At 34.0% G+C, this 15,104-nt stretch overlaps 1 protein-coding gene across 3 annotated transcripts in view; it reads left to right on the plus strand.

Moving 5' to 3' along the window:
* LOC114357765 (max dimerization protein 1) overlaps positions 1 to 15,104 on the plus strand; it is an 84,466-nt gene that overhangs the window by 448 nt on the left and 68,914 nt on the right. For all 3 annotated transcript variants that reach the window (XM_028311541.1, XM_028311540.1, XM_028311542.1), the window contains exon 3: positions 84 to 113. In XM_028311541.1, coding sequence (XP_028167342.1) covers positions 84 to 113 — 30 coding nt within the window. The remainder of the gene's footprint in view (positions 1 to 83; positions 114 to 15,104) is intronic.

A 15,104-nucleotide genomic window follows, 5' to 3' on the forward strand; every position in this document is an offset into this window, starting at 1 on the left:
GTGCGGCCGGTGTTTAGTGCAGTGAAGTGCAGTGAAGTTTACGTGACAATCAGTGCGGTTACAATGTATGTTTTTTGTTCCAGGACGACTCATAACGAGTTGGAAAAGAACAGGTTAGTGTATTTTTATTTTATGTAAGAGTGCGGTGTCGGGATGCCGGCGTGATTTCGCGCGTGGCGCAGTGACCTTGCCGCTGTCTAGTCGGAGGGAAGAATGCACGCGTGGTGCCGGGTGCGGGTGGGGCGGATGACGTTGGTAACCCATTTGGCAGGGCGCTGGTGACGTCACGCGGGCTCGCCGCGAGCATCCGCGCTGGGCCGCGCTCCGCGAACAATGCGCTCCGTGGTCCGTACGTGACACGCTGGAACAACAAACCAGCAATTGCTAGCGCTGAATAGGAATTTAGAACCGGTAACTAAGTTGTCATTCTCGTTTCACTCCGCAATTTTAGATTGTTTTCGCCGTTCACGTACAGGCAACAAAAGATAATTGAGTTAAACTGCCACCGGTAATTTATGCTGTAGTGCGTTCTACTTGGAATCTGATGAGTGAGATGCACGGCAACATCTCGCGATAGCGCTGCCACTTGGATTCTTGTATGACACTTGTATGACCTTTAGGTGGGTGTAGCTGAGAAACCTTATCGAAACGCAAACTGTTAGGTTTATCTTAGAATACGCAAATAAATTAAACACAGACTTCAGTAGGCAAAGTGAAGGTAGATGCCTGAAGTTTCGTATACTCAGTTTCGGAGAATTTTCGCGAATCCACAAAATGTTTCTTTTCTTGTTAAAATTGCTAAATTATAAAGTAGGTAAAAGTGTATAGGTATGATATTTATACAGTTTTTCGGCGCCTTTGGGTGCAATGTGCACTCTCAACGCGTTTGCGTCAGCGACTTGATGATGATAGGTATTGGAAGGAAACCGTGTTTTAGAAAAAAAAAATATTCAACTGGTAATTTTTATATTAATTTACAAATAAAATTAACTGAGACTTGGTGCACAATGTTATAATCCGTGAATCTTGCGCGTATTTCCGAGGGCATATAAACATTTAGGTGAAAGGCTCATAATGTTAGAGATCTTTAGATCCTAGCAGAAATAACCTTTAGAACTAAATAAAACATTTATTTTCTTCACACTTAAACATTTTATATTGACTACGAGTCAGATAGGAGACCTCTGTGAATGCATCTTTAAATAACAAATCACAGAATTTTTAACCTTCAAACGTCTTAAGACTAGATTTAATAGGCTTTCAAATTAAAAAGCATCCTCTACCAGACAACCTATAATGGGTTATAGGTTGACCGTTGAAATACTATATGGGTATTACAAGCTTTGCTTAGTTTGGGACTAGAGGCGCAGTGTAAAATGTCCAAGGATATTTTATTTATTTAATAACCTTCACCCGACCAAGCGATATTCAAGTGAGTGTAAACACGGTTTGCATTCTGTTTATCTAATGCATTTTCGAGCTTGACGTATAGCAGACGCTAAATCGCCGCGATTCGGCCTTGACGGGGATTTAGCTGAAAAACGTTGCACACTGCTCCCATATTATTTCCTTTCGCTGCTGTTTTCAATTTATGAACATGAAAATATTTATTTATAAATTCTATGACACTAGCTGAACGCATGTTCACGAGAAATAATGTAGGATTCTAATAGTGAAATAATTTTTCAAATCGGTCGAGTAGTTTCGGAGCCTATTCGGAACAATGAAATCTTTCTAGTCTGCTTTTATAATGAGAAATATTGCTTTGAGAGCTTGCGAATTGGACATTTAAAACTTAACCAGTTGGTCACAATCTAACTTGTTCTAAACTTTTATACGTATAATGCTAATCCTGAAAGTGAAAGACTATGTGAAAATTAGTGATACTATTCAGCTTTCGGCTCTAAAACAAGTTGACAAAGCCGCATAGAACACTTATAGCACTCTTATAAAGTTTTAGTGATTTCAGTGATGTTTTATTGATCTCGCAATGGAAAATTATTTTTGTCTTATTTGCCGTTCTTGCTTAACTCTATGATAGAACTAATGGTTGGGCTCGTGTATTGTATGATTGTTTTCGAATAAGTTTGTCGCTTACAAATTAGATTTCTTATTCGTAGTCGAATTTAAAGAAATTCGTATAAGATGTGCGATTTCGTTTCTAACGATAAAATATCACCTATCTTTGACTTCTAACACTGTAGGTGACGTTTCTGATCTCGTCTGATGCGATAATGAAGATAGAATTATAGTCTTTAGGTGTAACATAATAGGTGTGTCTCTGCCTTGAAGGAAACGTAATTATCGCGTGATGGCCGACTCATTATCGTTCTGAGTCATCTGGCGATATTTAGATCGGCTTTATGTAACTAACTCAATGCAGCCGATAAAACTGGATGCACTGCGCATCTGAATTTCCATTTTATATGCATTTGCTATACAAACGATATTGGTAAAGACCATATTTATTAATTTTGCCTTCATAGCAACACAAGACACCCCACAAACTACACATTTTCAGTCAGCCGATAGTTGGATCGGGCTGTTCTTAATCACTATGAACGTGTATGGAAGTGCGCACATTACACGATTCTTCATACCAATTGGATGCCGACCAAATATCGGCAGACTAAAAGTCTTTAGTCTACGACCCTGTTTTACCGTTATTTTCAGTACTTATAGGATTTTAATTTCTTTACTACGCAATTAACCTTCGCCGACCAGGTAGATTTCCAGCCTGTAATAAACTATTCATTAACGAAAATGTTGTCTGAAATTAAAGTAGCTGTCTTTTCATGTTATTTCGCGTCAAATTTTTGATTTTTGTGTGCCCGTAAAAAATTAATGAAGGATCTAAGAGTTATAAAACCGGTACTTTCCGTAAATGGGTCGCGAAAGGTTCAGTGTGAATGCCCTTTTCATTAATTTGTCAGTCGAGAATCTGCGTGACGCGTCTTTTATGTCAGAACTAGCTTTTGCCTACAGCCTTGCCCGCGCGTAAATTAGCTTGTCACAGATCTTTATAAATTATAGCATTATTATTCTGACGTACCTATAAACAGTAATACTGTAAATTTTCATCAAAATCCGTTCATTATGTTTGTTACTTTACACAAACTTTCGCATTTATAATATTAGTAGGATTCTAAACCAGTATATTTCTAGGCAAGCATTTTCTATAGTTCTTACAATTTCTCCGAACTGAAACGAAAGTTTTTGTATTGAATAAATTACGTGTTACCTGTAAATGATTGCGTGATCATTTTTACACGTGTTCTGCAACTGATTACTGATTATGCATTAACTGATGATAATGATAGCTTCTATGCCCCAGTTCCGAAATAATTTCTATTCTAGACTTTGAAATATTGCAGAATATACGAAATAACATTTCCAATTAAAAATAAACATTTTATTACAAACTGACATCAATCCATAATACATTTGATTGATTGAGCAATAAAATATCATTAGTAACAATTTATATTAATTTTGTAAATCTATTTAATGAGGTTTATCACTGACTGAACATTATTAACATGTCTCTCAATTATTATTTTTTTAAACAACATAATATCAGGATCAATTTTACTACAATGACATTTTCTTTAATACATGAATGTAAAGTTTTGTCAGAACTAATTTTGTAAATCAGTCAACACACATTTTATTTTACCCAAAATGTAATCATATGAACAATAATTGCATTTTATGCAACAACACCAACAAGCTTTTCCATAATCCAGAAGATAGGCGGAATGATTGAAGTAAAAGTCCGGTTCTTTTTCAAGATCACGGGACTATTCCCACCTCTCGTTCCCACTGCTTCAACTCCTGTATAGCCAGGATGTTTCTTTTTCAAAATCCTAAACAGTAATTAAAATTATATCGGATTTTATTGCTCAAAATGTAAATGATTTTCATCATCCGGCGAATTCGTTCAGGCACACACGGGCGCTTATCACGGCACATTCTAATTACAGACGGTTATTAACGTTTAGGAAACTCGTGCGCACGATAAAGGCGCACTTACATTGGGCAAGTATTGCACTGTACGGTTGATGTGTCATCCACGTAATCACGCCATGTTTTGGTCTACACGTGATTGTTGCTAAGACTGTAATCATTGTGATTTTTCGCTATTTCGTAGACAAAGTGACGTTCGTTATAGCACAGAATAATTAAGAACGGTTATAGATTCGACTTCGCGATCGCTTCGCTATTGTCATAAATGAGGCTTTATTTTTTACAGTATTTTATATTGAAATGATGGATGTTGCTGTTCAAGAGATATACAGGGTGTTAGGTAAATGGGTATATGAGCCGAGACCAGCCCATGTTAACATACTCATATAAATACTATAGTGGTGTCAGAAAGTCTGGGAAAGGTACCATTATTGAGTAATCAGCTGATTCAGTTTAATGTCAGTTTTAGCTTGATGATAAGTGTAACAATAGGGAGGTAAAAGTAACAGTTGTAGATACGTAGATTAAGGAAAGTTGAAATTACATGAGCTCTAAACCCTGGTCGGATCATGAAGGTCGGTCTTCTGCCCTTCAAAACATAGGACGTTCTCGTAACACCTACACACAGATAGCTGTATACTGTGATAAACAACATTATTTCTCCGATACATAACCTACTTGAAGTTTAAAAATAGTGTATTCAGACGAAATAAACCTATCTGAGCCCTCTCGAGAAAAGCGTTGTATTTGCGAATATTTTTTAGAATCAAATTACGAGACTGGTAAACATCTTAATTCTATGCTAAAAACGAAATAGAAATAAGATACAAAATTTTCCTAACTCGATTATTCAGCTTCGATTCTAAGTATTGCTTTACGGCCTCACTAACGTATAAGTTACGAGTAGCTTTAAGTGAATGCTGAATTCTCAAAGCCCCGAAGCGTAAGGGTAGGTTTTAGGGATCCGTCACACGCGGAATTTATATTACATAAAGATTTTCTTAGACCTTACAAAGTGATTGATGTACAGTTAAGTAAACGGTCCGTTTGATGGAAGATTTCGGGCCTTTATCTGAAAAGTGTTGATCTCGATTCTCGCCCTCATGTACGGACTAATTGGGAAAATCTCTGGACAAGTGCTTCTTGACGATGTTATTTTGCACAAGTATTTTAAGTTTATACTGTGATGTTGATCCGGGTCGAATTTTACACGGGAAATGTTTAATATTATTTTTACTGCAGATTTAAAGAATCCCTTTGACCACTTTGAGCTTTTCATGGGTAAAAACTTGAAAGTATTTTCGTAATATTCGTTTTCCATACTATGTTTTTCATAAATAGTACTTTGTTGTAATAATATTATACTGTGAGTCATCATTAGGTAAACTTCAGCAAGATCATTTAGCATATCGTGATTTTTTTGATCCTTTCCGAAATTTGACCTAAAAACTGCTTCAATTTTTTTTCTCGCATGATTATAGCCGATTTTTTAATTAGATACTAATATCGGTATCCTTCCGTTTGGCCAAATTACTTTTCGCCAAATTTCATTTCGCAAACAACTTATCGCCAAAGTTTCATTTCCCAAATAAACTTTTAGCAAATGTACTTTTCGCAACTAATTAATTTGGTAAAATTATCATTTGGCAAAATTTTACTTGGCAAATGTTTATATAGCAAATGTTTTATTTTGCCAAATATTATATCCCAAATAATTTGCTTGGTCAAATTGACACTTCACATACTTACGAGTACCCACCGTTACCCACAAATCAAAGCATAAGGCACATGGTCATGGTTTTCACAATAATTTTATGTAAAACAGAGAGATTGCAGAAAATAGTATGGTTGCAAAAAGTAGGTATTGTAGAAAATAGTAGGTTAGGTTAGGTTAGAACAGTGACCCTTAATGCGCGAAGGCGAGCGAAGCGTGCCGCGGCAGCGGCCGCCGAGCGCAAGAATCATCTCTATTGTTAATGAATCATTTGGAAATTTCGATAAAAAGAATGAAATATGAAAATTTATTTAGAAAATATTTATATTAACTACCCACTAAACAAAATAATAACCACAAGCTAATTTGTATTCCATTCTATGCACCAATCAAATTGTTTTGTAAATAGTTTATCGTGAAATATTTTTGCCTAATGAAACATTTGGCAAAACATACTTTGCCAAACAATAATTTGCTAAACAATAATATGCCAAAAACGACATTTGCGAATTAAAAGTTTGCAATAAGTTGTTTTGCCAAATGAGAATTTGCCAAATGAAAATTTGCGAAACGTTGTTTGCGATGTGATAATTTGGGAAACGTTTTTTGGCCAAACATTAGTAATCCACTAATATCGAATAAACCTTTAGTCAAATAAAATAACTTTCAGATTTAGATAATGATTCAATAACTAGTTACGAGCCGCCAAAGTTCAACAAAAGTACAAACCACGATAAAAAATTCAAGTTCGATTTCGATTTAAAATAAAACTAATGGTGATAATGGATTTCCAATGATCTTAAAAATATCTCTTACCTTCTCTTCTTTCCAATGATATATCACACGTAGTAATTAGATATTGAAATTTATTAAAAATTCAAATTTTATGGAAGAATATGGAGTAATAATACGAAAATTATCCATACAAAGTTTCTTCAAAATCTCATATTTTCTGCTATACTCCTTTTCATAACTATTTTTGAGTGTTTTTTGAAAAAATAATTTAAAAATAATAATCACATTATGAAGAAAAGACTTTAAAAAAAATCAAAATCAACTTTGTATTCAATAATTTTTGTATTATTTCTCCATTTTCGTCCATAAACTTTGAATTTTTGATAAATTTCAATATTTAAATACAACATGTGATACATCATTGGAAATAAGAGAAGCTAGAGATATTTTTAAGATTATTGGCAATTTATTATCACCATTAATTTTTGTTTCAATCGAAATCGAAGTAGAATTTTTTATCGTGGTTTGTCTTGTGTGACTTTGACAGCTTGTAACTAGTTATTCAATCATTACCTGGATCAGAAATTTATTTTATTTGAATAAAGACATATTCGATATTAGTATCAAATTAAAAAATCGGCTAAAATCATGCGAGAAAAAAAATTAAGCAGTTTCTAGGTCAAATTTCGGAAAAATCTGAAAAAAGTATAAAAGTTGACATATCTCCTAAACTATAAAACTTTAGTCATTGAAAGTAAGGTTCAATAATCACCAAATGACCTCCTCTATACGCGTATTAGCTATGGCGGGTTCAGTTCCAGTCACCCTGTATAAAGCATTGTTTTTAAAATACCTCATAGTTTACCATCTATGGTGCGATTGCAGATCTAAGTTTTTTATATGCGCCTGCGTTGTATGACGTCGTATGCGCGCGCGACTCGTAATTTTCCAATCTACAAATCTGGGACTAGCTAGATGAACCCTGGTCTGGTTATATCCATGATAAACTAACTATTCAGATAGCAACAGGTTTGCTTTCTGTCCTAGATTATATTCTAGATTCTAGAAAACACATTAACTTCAATTTACATGGGCCCAAGGAGCACTTACAATGAAGTTTGTGCGTTTATGTTGTTTGTCCATGACCTGTGTCGTATAAATGAGACTTTGATTGAGTTCTACCCTAGTGTTAGACTTATTTATTATTATTGGTTTTTGGGCCTTTATTTGCGCCAACTCGACCAGGTTTGATCTATTGTGGCAGCCCTTGTCTTTAAAGTTCACTGCTTAGTCCCGTTGAGTCTATAAATTTCCAGATTCTTTGGAGCGTGATATCTGCTATCTCATCCGGGTGCATGATGTGTCGCCCGAGATGGATACTTCTTTTGCTCATAAGCGGGAAGCATGAGCATAGTGTTAGACTTTATGAACCACTAATTTGGGTCTGAAATGACAACGCTTTGACTCCAATAACGTTTAGAGGTAGGAAATTGCAGTCTTTTAAATTTAACCCGTCATAAAGAATAGCTTCCCGCCCGCGGCTTCGCCCGCGTGGAATCTTGCCTGTCACAGAAAAACTTTACCGCGCGCGTCCCTTTTTCAAAAACCAGGATAAAAACTATACTATGTCCTTTCCCGGGACTCAAACTATCTCTATGCCAAAGTTCGTCAAAATCGGTTAAGGTGTTTAGGCGTGAAAGCAAGACAGACAGATATAGTTACTTTCTCATTTATAATATTAGTATAGATTTTTATAATAATAAAAATTAGAAAACTTCAATATATTGAAATAATTTGTATTTGATAATAATACGTAACTCAAGTTGTTAATCCGATACCACTGAAGTAAATTAAACGAAACACAAATACCTAATACACAAACCCGAGCTTGTTCGGTAGTTGTTCAATATTTAAGTTATTAATGCTGGAGTGAATTATGTTTTGGATTCGGCGTGTGTACTATTTAATAGTAATTGCTATTTATTTTCATCTGTTATGTATTCAATTAATAATTTCAAGTAATTTGTTTTCGATGTAATCGTTATGAATTAAATCAATCAGAGCTATTCATCAGTGAAATTAATTTCCGAATTATCTAGCAGCATTCATAATTTGTTTACGTCTAATCTAACACATTTTGGCATAAGCCTTTTAAAGGTGCCTAGAAGTCTGGATAATTATGTTAAATAATATTTGAGCACAGGGCATGTATAATGAGAATTATGTAGCTTTTAATTAGTGTAAGAATGTTCAGAATTGTTTCAGTAGTTCAGGAGATTAAAACCCTCAAACTTATTTACATAATGGCCCTCGTATTTAACAAATTAAAACAACGCTTTACGAAGTTTAGCTGAAAGAATAATACTTGTAGATGTGACATCTCGTATGAAAATTGTTTAACTGTTTAGGAAAATTAAATACTGTAAGTATATTTTATTATTTTACTGATTTTTGACTTAAAATACGACTACTCGTAGGCTACAAATTCTAATAATAAATGACAGTTACTTTTTTCAGTTAAAAATTACGTAGTACATTTTGTAGAGCAAGTTTTATCTGGATGGAATTCAGAATCGCATACCTATTTTGATATTTCTTTTTTATACATAAATGCGATAATATGATGGATTAGATCCTCCTACACACATATACCCTTGTTTCGTACTAAGAGGATATTGAAAACTGATACTATTTTTAACTTTATCTTGTTACAGCTAGTTCTGCGACTTTGCTTAAAATTATACGAGTATTTCTTCTTGTCAGCCATCTTCACAATATTATACTAATAAATGGGGCATTTCACGCGAAGCGGACAGCGAAAATCAAGTCAGGTTTTGGATTTTGTTCATATTTGGATTAAATGTACTGCTATATGACCTGAATGGATGTGCATCATTATAATTTTTTTATGAAGCTTAGTTTATTTTTTATGAGCGTTCAAAAAATTGGTAAAATTTTAGGAACAGATTTTTCAGAAGCTATTACTGCTATTATTACATTTGATTAAAAATAAACTAACTATTGGACTTTTGAGAATAAATAACTGTGTTTCTTACTATTTACTACAAATTTGAAATTTCTTTTTTGTTCACATAGAAAACCGGAAGTAAAGTTTTAAAATCAAATTTTACAAAACTTCGGTATTTTTAAAAATTTTAATTTTTATTTTAAATTATACCTAGTAGTCTATAAATAACGTGTGTAAAGTTGTAGAATGGAGTCTGTATTGGTTTTTGATTTAGACGCAGTACAGTGCGAGCGCGCCGCAGTGAGCGTCATACTGGCTATCGACATTTGGCTACTGTATAAAAATTATTTGTTCGAAAATAACTGAAACGTTAATATTGTTGCATGCATACTCTTAAACAATTATAATTTTGACTCGGCGAACTTCGTACCGTCTAACAGACAATGATTGTTGGCATTGAGATGGTGCGTATTACGTCGCGGACTACCCACATCTTATTGAATAATACACTAAAAACATTATTCTTCTTTTTTAGGTAGTTGGTTAGCTACCTCCATATCAAATTTCATCAAAATCTGTCCAGCCGTTCTTGACTTATAAATCGTGTAACTAACACGACTTTGTTTTATGTATAAAACAAAGAACGGCTGAACAGATTTTAATGAAATTTGGCATGGAGATAGCTGGCACCCTGGACTAACATATCCCGACTACCCAAAAAGAAGGGTAATGTTTTAAGAGTATTATCCAATAAGTTGTGGTTGGTCTGCGACGTAATACCATCTCAATGCCAACAATCATTGTTTTAGGCGGTACGAAGTTCGCCGAGTCAAAATTATAATTGTTTAAGAGTATGCATGCAACAATATTAACGTTTCAGTTATTTTCGAACAAATAATTTTTATACAGTAGCCAAATGTCGATAGCCAGTATGACGCTCACTGCGGCGCGCTCGCACTGTACTGCGTCTAAATCAAAAACCAATACAGACTCCATTCTACAACTTTACACACGTTATTTATAGACTACTAGGTATAATTTAAAATAAAAATTAAAAATTTTAAAAATACCGAAGTTTTGTAAAATTTGATTTTAAAACTTTACTTCCGGTTTTCTATGTGAACAAAAAAGAAATTTCAAATTTGTAGTAAATAGTAAGAAACACAGTTATTTATTCTCAAAAGTCCAATAGTTAGTTTATTTTTAATGAAATGTAATAATAGCAGTAATAGCTTCTGAAAAATCTGTTCCTAAAATTTTACCAATTTTTTGAACGCTCATAAAAAATAAACTAAGCTTCATAAAAAAATTATAATGATGCACATCCATTCAGGTCATATAGCAGTACATTTAATCCAAATATGAACAAAATCCAATACCTGACTTGATTTTCGCTGTCCGCTTCGCGTGAAATGCCCCAAATATTAATTTTAATATCCTGTGGTTGCTAAATAATATTTTTTGGAGATTTTCCGAAATTCAGGTAGATGTTTCTATAAAATCCTATGTAACATCATTATAACATTAACATTCGAAAGTAGCCGACTGATACACAAGACTACACAGTTAATTTTGTATTTAAGATTATTATTATATTTGCGATGTTACCTGTTCTTATCATGGATAATTTCAGTGCGAATTATCCTGTTTTCATAACAAAATTAAATTATGCTAGTAGGATAATTTGATATATTGGAATAATGATTAACTTATTACATACTTATGTCCGTGAAGCGTCGTATAATGTGTGAAGGATATTTTATAAAGACATTTATGATGAGTAAAATTGACCCAACGGAACTATAATGCGAAATGGAACTTTAAAAATGTTGTATGAAAGTTTTTTCGAGAAGTTGTACTTTAGCATTCATCAGAGCATGCAATAATTATTTATCATTTATTGATTAATATTTGTTTTGTTTCTTTCTCTTGTAGCAAGCAACATAATTTTAAGTTATATTGATATTGATTGGCTGTAATGCTTACATCAATAATTATAATAATACAATTATCGTTATCAATCAATAATTAAACAAGTACACGGAAAAAGAAATTGACAAAATACTGTACATCTTTGATCTATTGTTCAAAATGATTGACTACGTTTCTCAAGTATTGATATACCGGAAATTTCCCGATAAATTATTGCTATTGCCGAATGTACTCGTATTTCGTTACAATTTACAATTCAGTCATTTTTAATCAATCTAATTATCTATAATTCGTCATTAATAATTCATTAGTGTAAATCACAAAAGTATTTGGTTGGATTATTCATTAGTTCTGCCAGTGTTATTGTGTTTTTAACGACGTCTCGTTGATGAACTGAATATGATTTTCAATTAAATGCTTACACTTGTTATTGTTTGGATTTTCCGGAAACATTTCCCAAGTGGGAAATTTTCCTGAGACTATTCCTAATGTTCCCAGTCAATTCGGAATATTCGGGTGTTCAGTTTTTTTAGGGGGGTTTCCATAACCCCCTTCCATATGGTCAATTTGCTACAAAGTAGATTCGTCACACCATTTTAACTCATTGAAAGTAAATTCGTCATAAAATACAACATACATGACAATCAATACACCAAAATAATTGACGAATTTACACATGCTTTTTCGAATCGACTTTGTGGCAAATCGACAATCTTTTCCAGAAACATTTCCCAATAGGAAACTTTCCTGAGACGATTCCGAATAATCCCATTTGGGTTACTTTTGTTTAAGGCTAGGTGTTTCATACGTTTTGGTCGACCTGTATACCTTTTGTAATAGACAGCTGATTTTTTTGTGATTTCAAAGTTGGTCCCATAGTGAAAGTTGTTTATATTCATGGTTAAAAATATCGAGACGGTAAAAAAATCGTTTAGTTTTATTTACGAGTGGTTGATAGGAGAAAATAATGGAAACATGATGTCATACGACCACGTGGTCCGCAGGTGATAAGGTGCCGTTTCTATCAGCTGTTTATAATGTCTTATCGCGAGGCGGTGGGGCGCGCGTGTAGGGTACGAGCGATCGATACTTTTTGGTTACCCTTTCGACTGAGCAAATCGTTTCTACTGTAACTCTGTTATAGATAAATGCTGTGTTTGTAACAATAGGTAGAGAATTAGAATAGATAGAATGAAAGCGCATCGCAAATTACCCTACTTCCTACGAATATTATAATAATATTATAAAGGAAGTTTGGATGTCTGGATGTTTGTTAGGTACACTTTCACGCAAAAACTACTGAACGGGGTTTGATGAAACTACAGTATTATTGTTTATAAACCAGAATAACATATTGGCTATAACGACGATTATTATGACGATCTGTGACAAACATAATTTCACGCGGGTGAAACTGCTGGCAAAAACTAGTATTTGATAAATAAATTGTATGATAATACGCCTTATGCTTTGCAGAAATTGATAGAATTTCTAATTTAAATTACTTATCTCAATAATCATTTTTTTCACTGTGTATCTGCGTCCGGAAGTTATTCAGACGAAGTTATCCGGTTTAACCAAGCGACTGAAATTCTTCATTTCGGATTATCTTGCGAATCTCTAATTTTATTTCTTCACTCAAGAAACAATTAAATAGATATTATGTGAAACAACGTGGCATTCACCATAATGTTCGTGATAATCTGCAACTCGCTTAGCGACGACCATGGCCCGGCACTTTAATCGAGCGCTAAGCATTTGCCACACTGGATACGGTCTGCGATCAGGTCAAATGAACGCAGTCCGTTGTTGCATTCTTTAATCGTGCCTGCACTGTCAGATTGTATCAATACAAAATGTATAGAGATTGACAATGTTGTTCATACACAGGGGCGTAGCTACCGCCGAATCTGCCGTATCAATAATACGCTGCCTCCGGAATACAGGGGCTCCAATCTCAGTCCCAGTTTTCCGAAAAAACAGAGTAGGCTTAGTAGTTCTATAATTTCAATGACCGTTAATGGTTTTCTTGATCTAATTACCTTTTTTAGGTCTCCCAACAAAATTTGATACAGGAGTATTAGGACCGTCTTAGGCACACTACGCCACTGTTCATACATGATGCGGGCTGCGTTCACTTGGACCTGACCGTAGAACGCAGAACGCATTCAGTGTGGCAAACCCTTTAATCTGCAATCCTTGTATTGTCAAACCAGATTAACTGCTCGTCAGAAGGGAACGTTCGATCGGAAGTTATATTTTTTGTGGAACTCGCCTCGCTCGTCTTTTCGAATTTTCGACAAAAAATGTCCACAGTAAAATCACTTTGCGAATAATTTTAAGACCGTCTTAGAATGGATTTCGAGGTATTCATAGAAATCTAAGTGCCTCGGATTTTATGTAATTTGTTCTTTAGTAAACCTAATATACATAGTAGATATAGGTATCTCGTTAATTCGCTATTGGGTATATTAAACATTACCCTTATTAGGATTGTTAAAGTTATAATTAATTGAGGAAGTGTATTGTTTTATGTTTATCGAGGTTTTAGAATTTTGCCATTATGATAACATTAATTACGGTATTTCCGTAAATGTTATAATTTTACCTAAATTTTATATTACTCTTGCGCTAATAGCGCCTTTTGAGTCAGCCACCTTTTCGTATGGAGGCCAGAATGAGTCTAAAACAAATTTTGATGATATACTAACCCTAACCCCTTACTAATAAAAGTTTCACGCGCTTTGAACACAAGTTTAAAGTCACGTTTGGTATGAAAATGTCATATAAACTAGTGTTCAACGTGTAACTTTTTATTAGCAAGGGGGTTAGATTTACTTACGAGTTAGGTGTTACCTCTACATAATAATATAGAGTATTTAGTTTACCTTTGCTTGACGTATGCTAAAAATCTGATACAGATCGGTAACATTCTCATTTCTCTGGCTACTTATTTTTTCTTTTCGACTAGTAATTTGTCGGCTAGCTAGTAATTAATAGTTATGAAATTTTTAATCCGAGATTAACGATACGTCGTAAATCTGCTTAACTAGTTAAAAAACTATAGCCGTTTTTTTGGATAGGCGCGGTAGTAAAACTAAGAACACATTTTTAATTAGATCCAATGTTAGAAAACCGCTAGTTATTTGTGACTTGGTTTAATTAATTGTTTAGCAATTTAAATGGGCATTTTGTTAGGAGTTTTGTTTGCTAAGTCTTTGATTCTGACTTGTGTATTCTAAAACTACATTTAAGTCTTTTAATTAAGTCAAAAGCTTTCACCGAAACAGTCCTGCAAATCTGCATTCGTTATGAACTTTCCTACGGACATGATCGCGAGAAAACTTTGATATTACTCAATTCAGCCTCTTAAAATATTCATGGATGACTCAGTACTGCGGCTATGAGCGGATATTATTATGAATAATAATCGGGACAGTTGTACTATCGGTAGGTTAACAGCTAGTTAGCAAACGTGTAATCTAGCCCCCTATCTTGTCACTTAGCGTTATGACAAAATTTGCATAGTTACACACTGTTCTAGTGATAAAAATGTTAAAAAGCCTACTTTGAACCATTACCATCGACACGCATATCATTTGTATGGTAATGTGCGAAATAACAATACAGCGTGTTCGCTCATTATACGGTGGAAAAAATCCCTTATGGGAATTCAATGTTTGCATTGAAAATGCGAAATCAGTAGGCAATTATGTGGGATTTTTCTTATTTGACTCGCTGATGCATATGTAACATTGGTAACGTTAGTCAACCTTTGATTTTTGTTGA

This window comes from Ostrinia furnacalis, unplaced genomic scaffold (genome assembly GCF_004193835.3).
Source record: "Ostrinia furnacalis isolate ACB-3 unplaced genomic scaffold, ASM419383v2 OfSCF3350, whole genome shotgun sequence".
In the NCBI taxonomy this organism is placed as follows: Eukaryota; Metazoa; Arthropoda; class Insecta; order Lepidoptera; family Crambidae; genus Ostrinia; species Ostrinia furnacalis.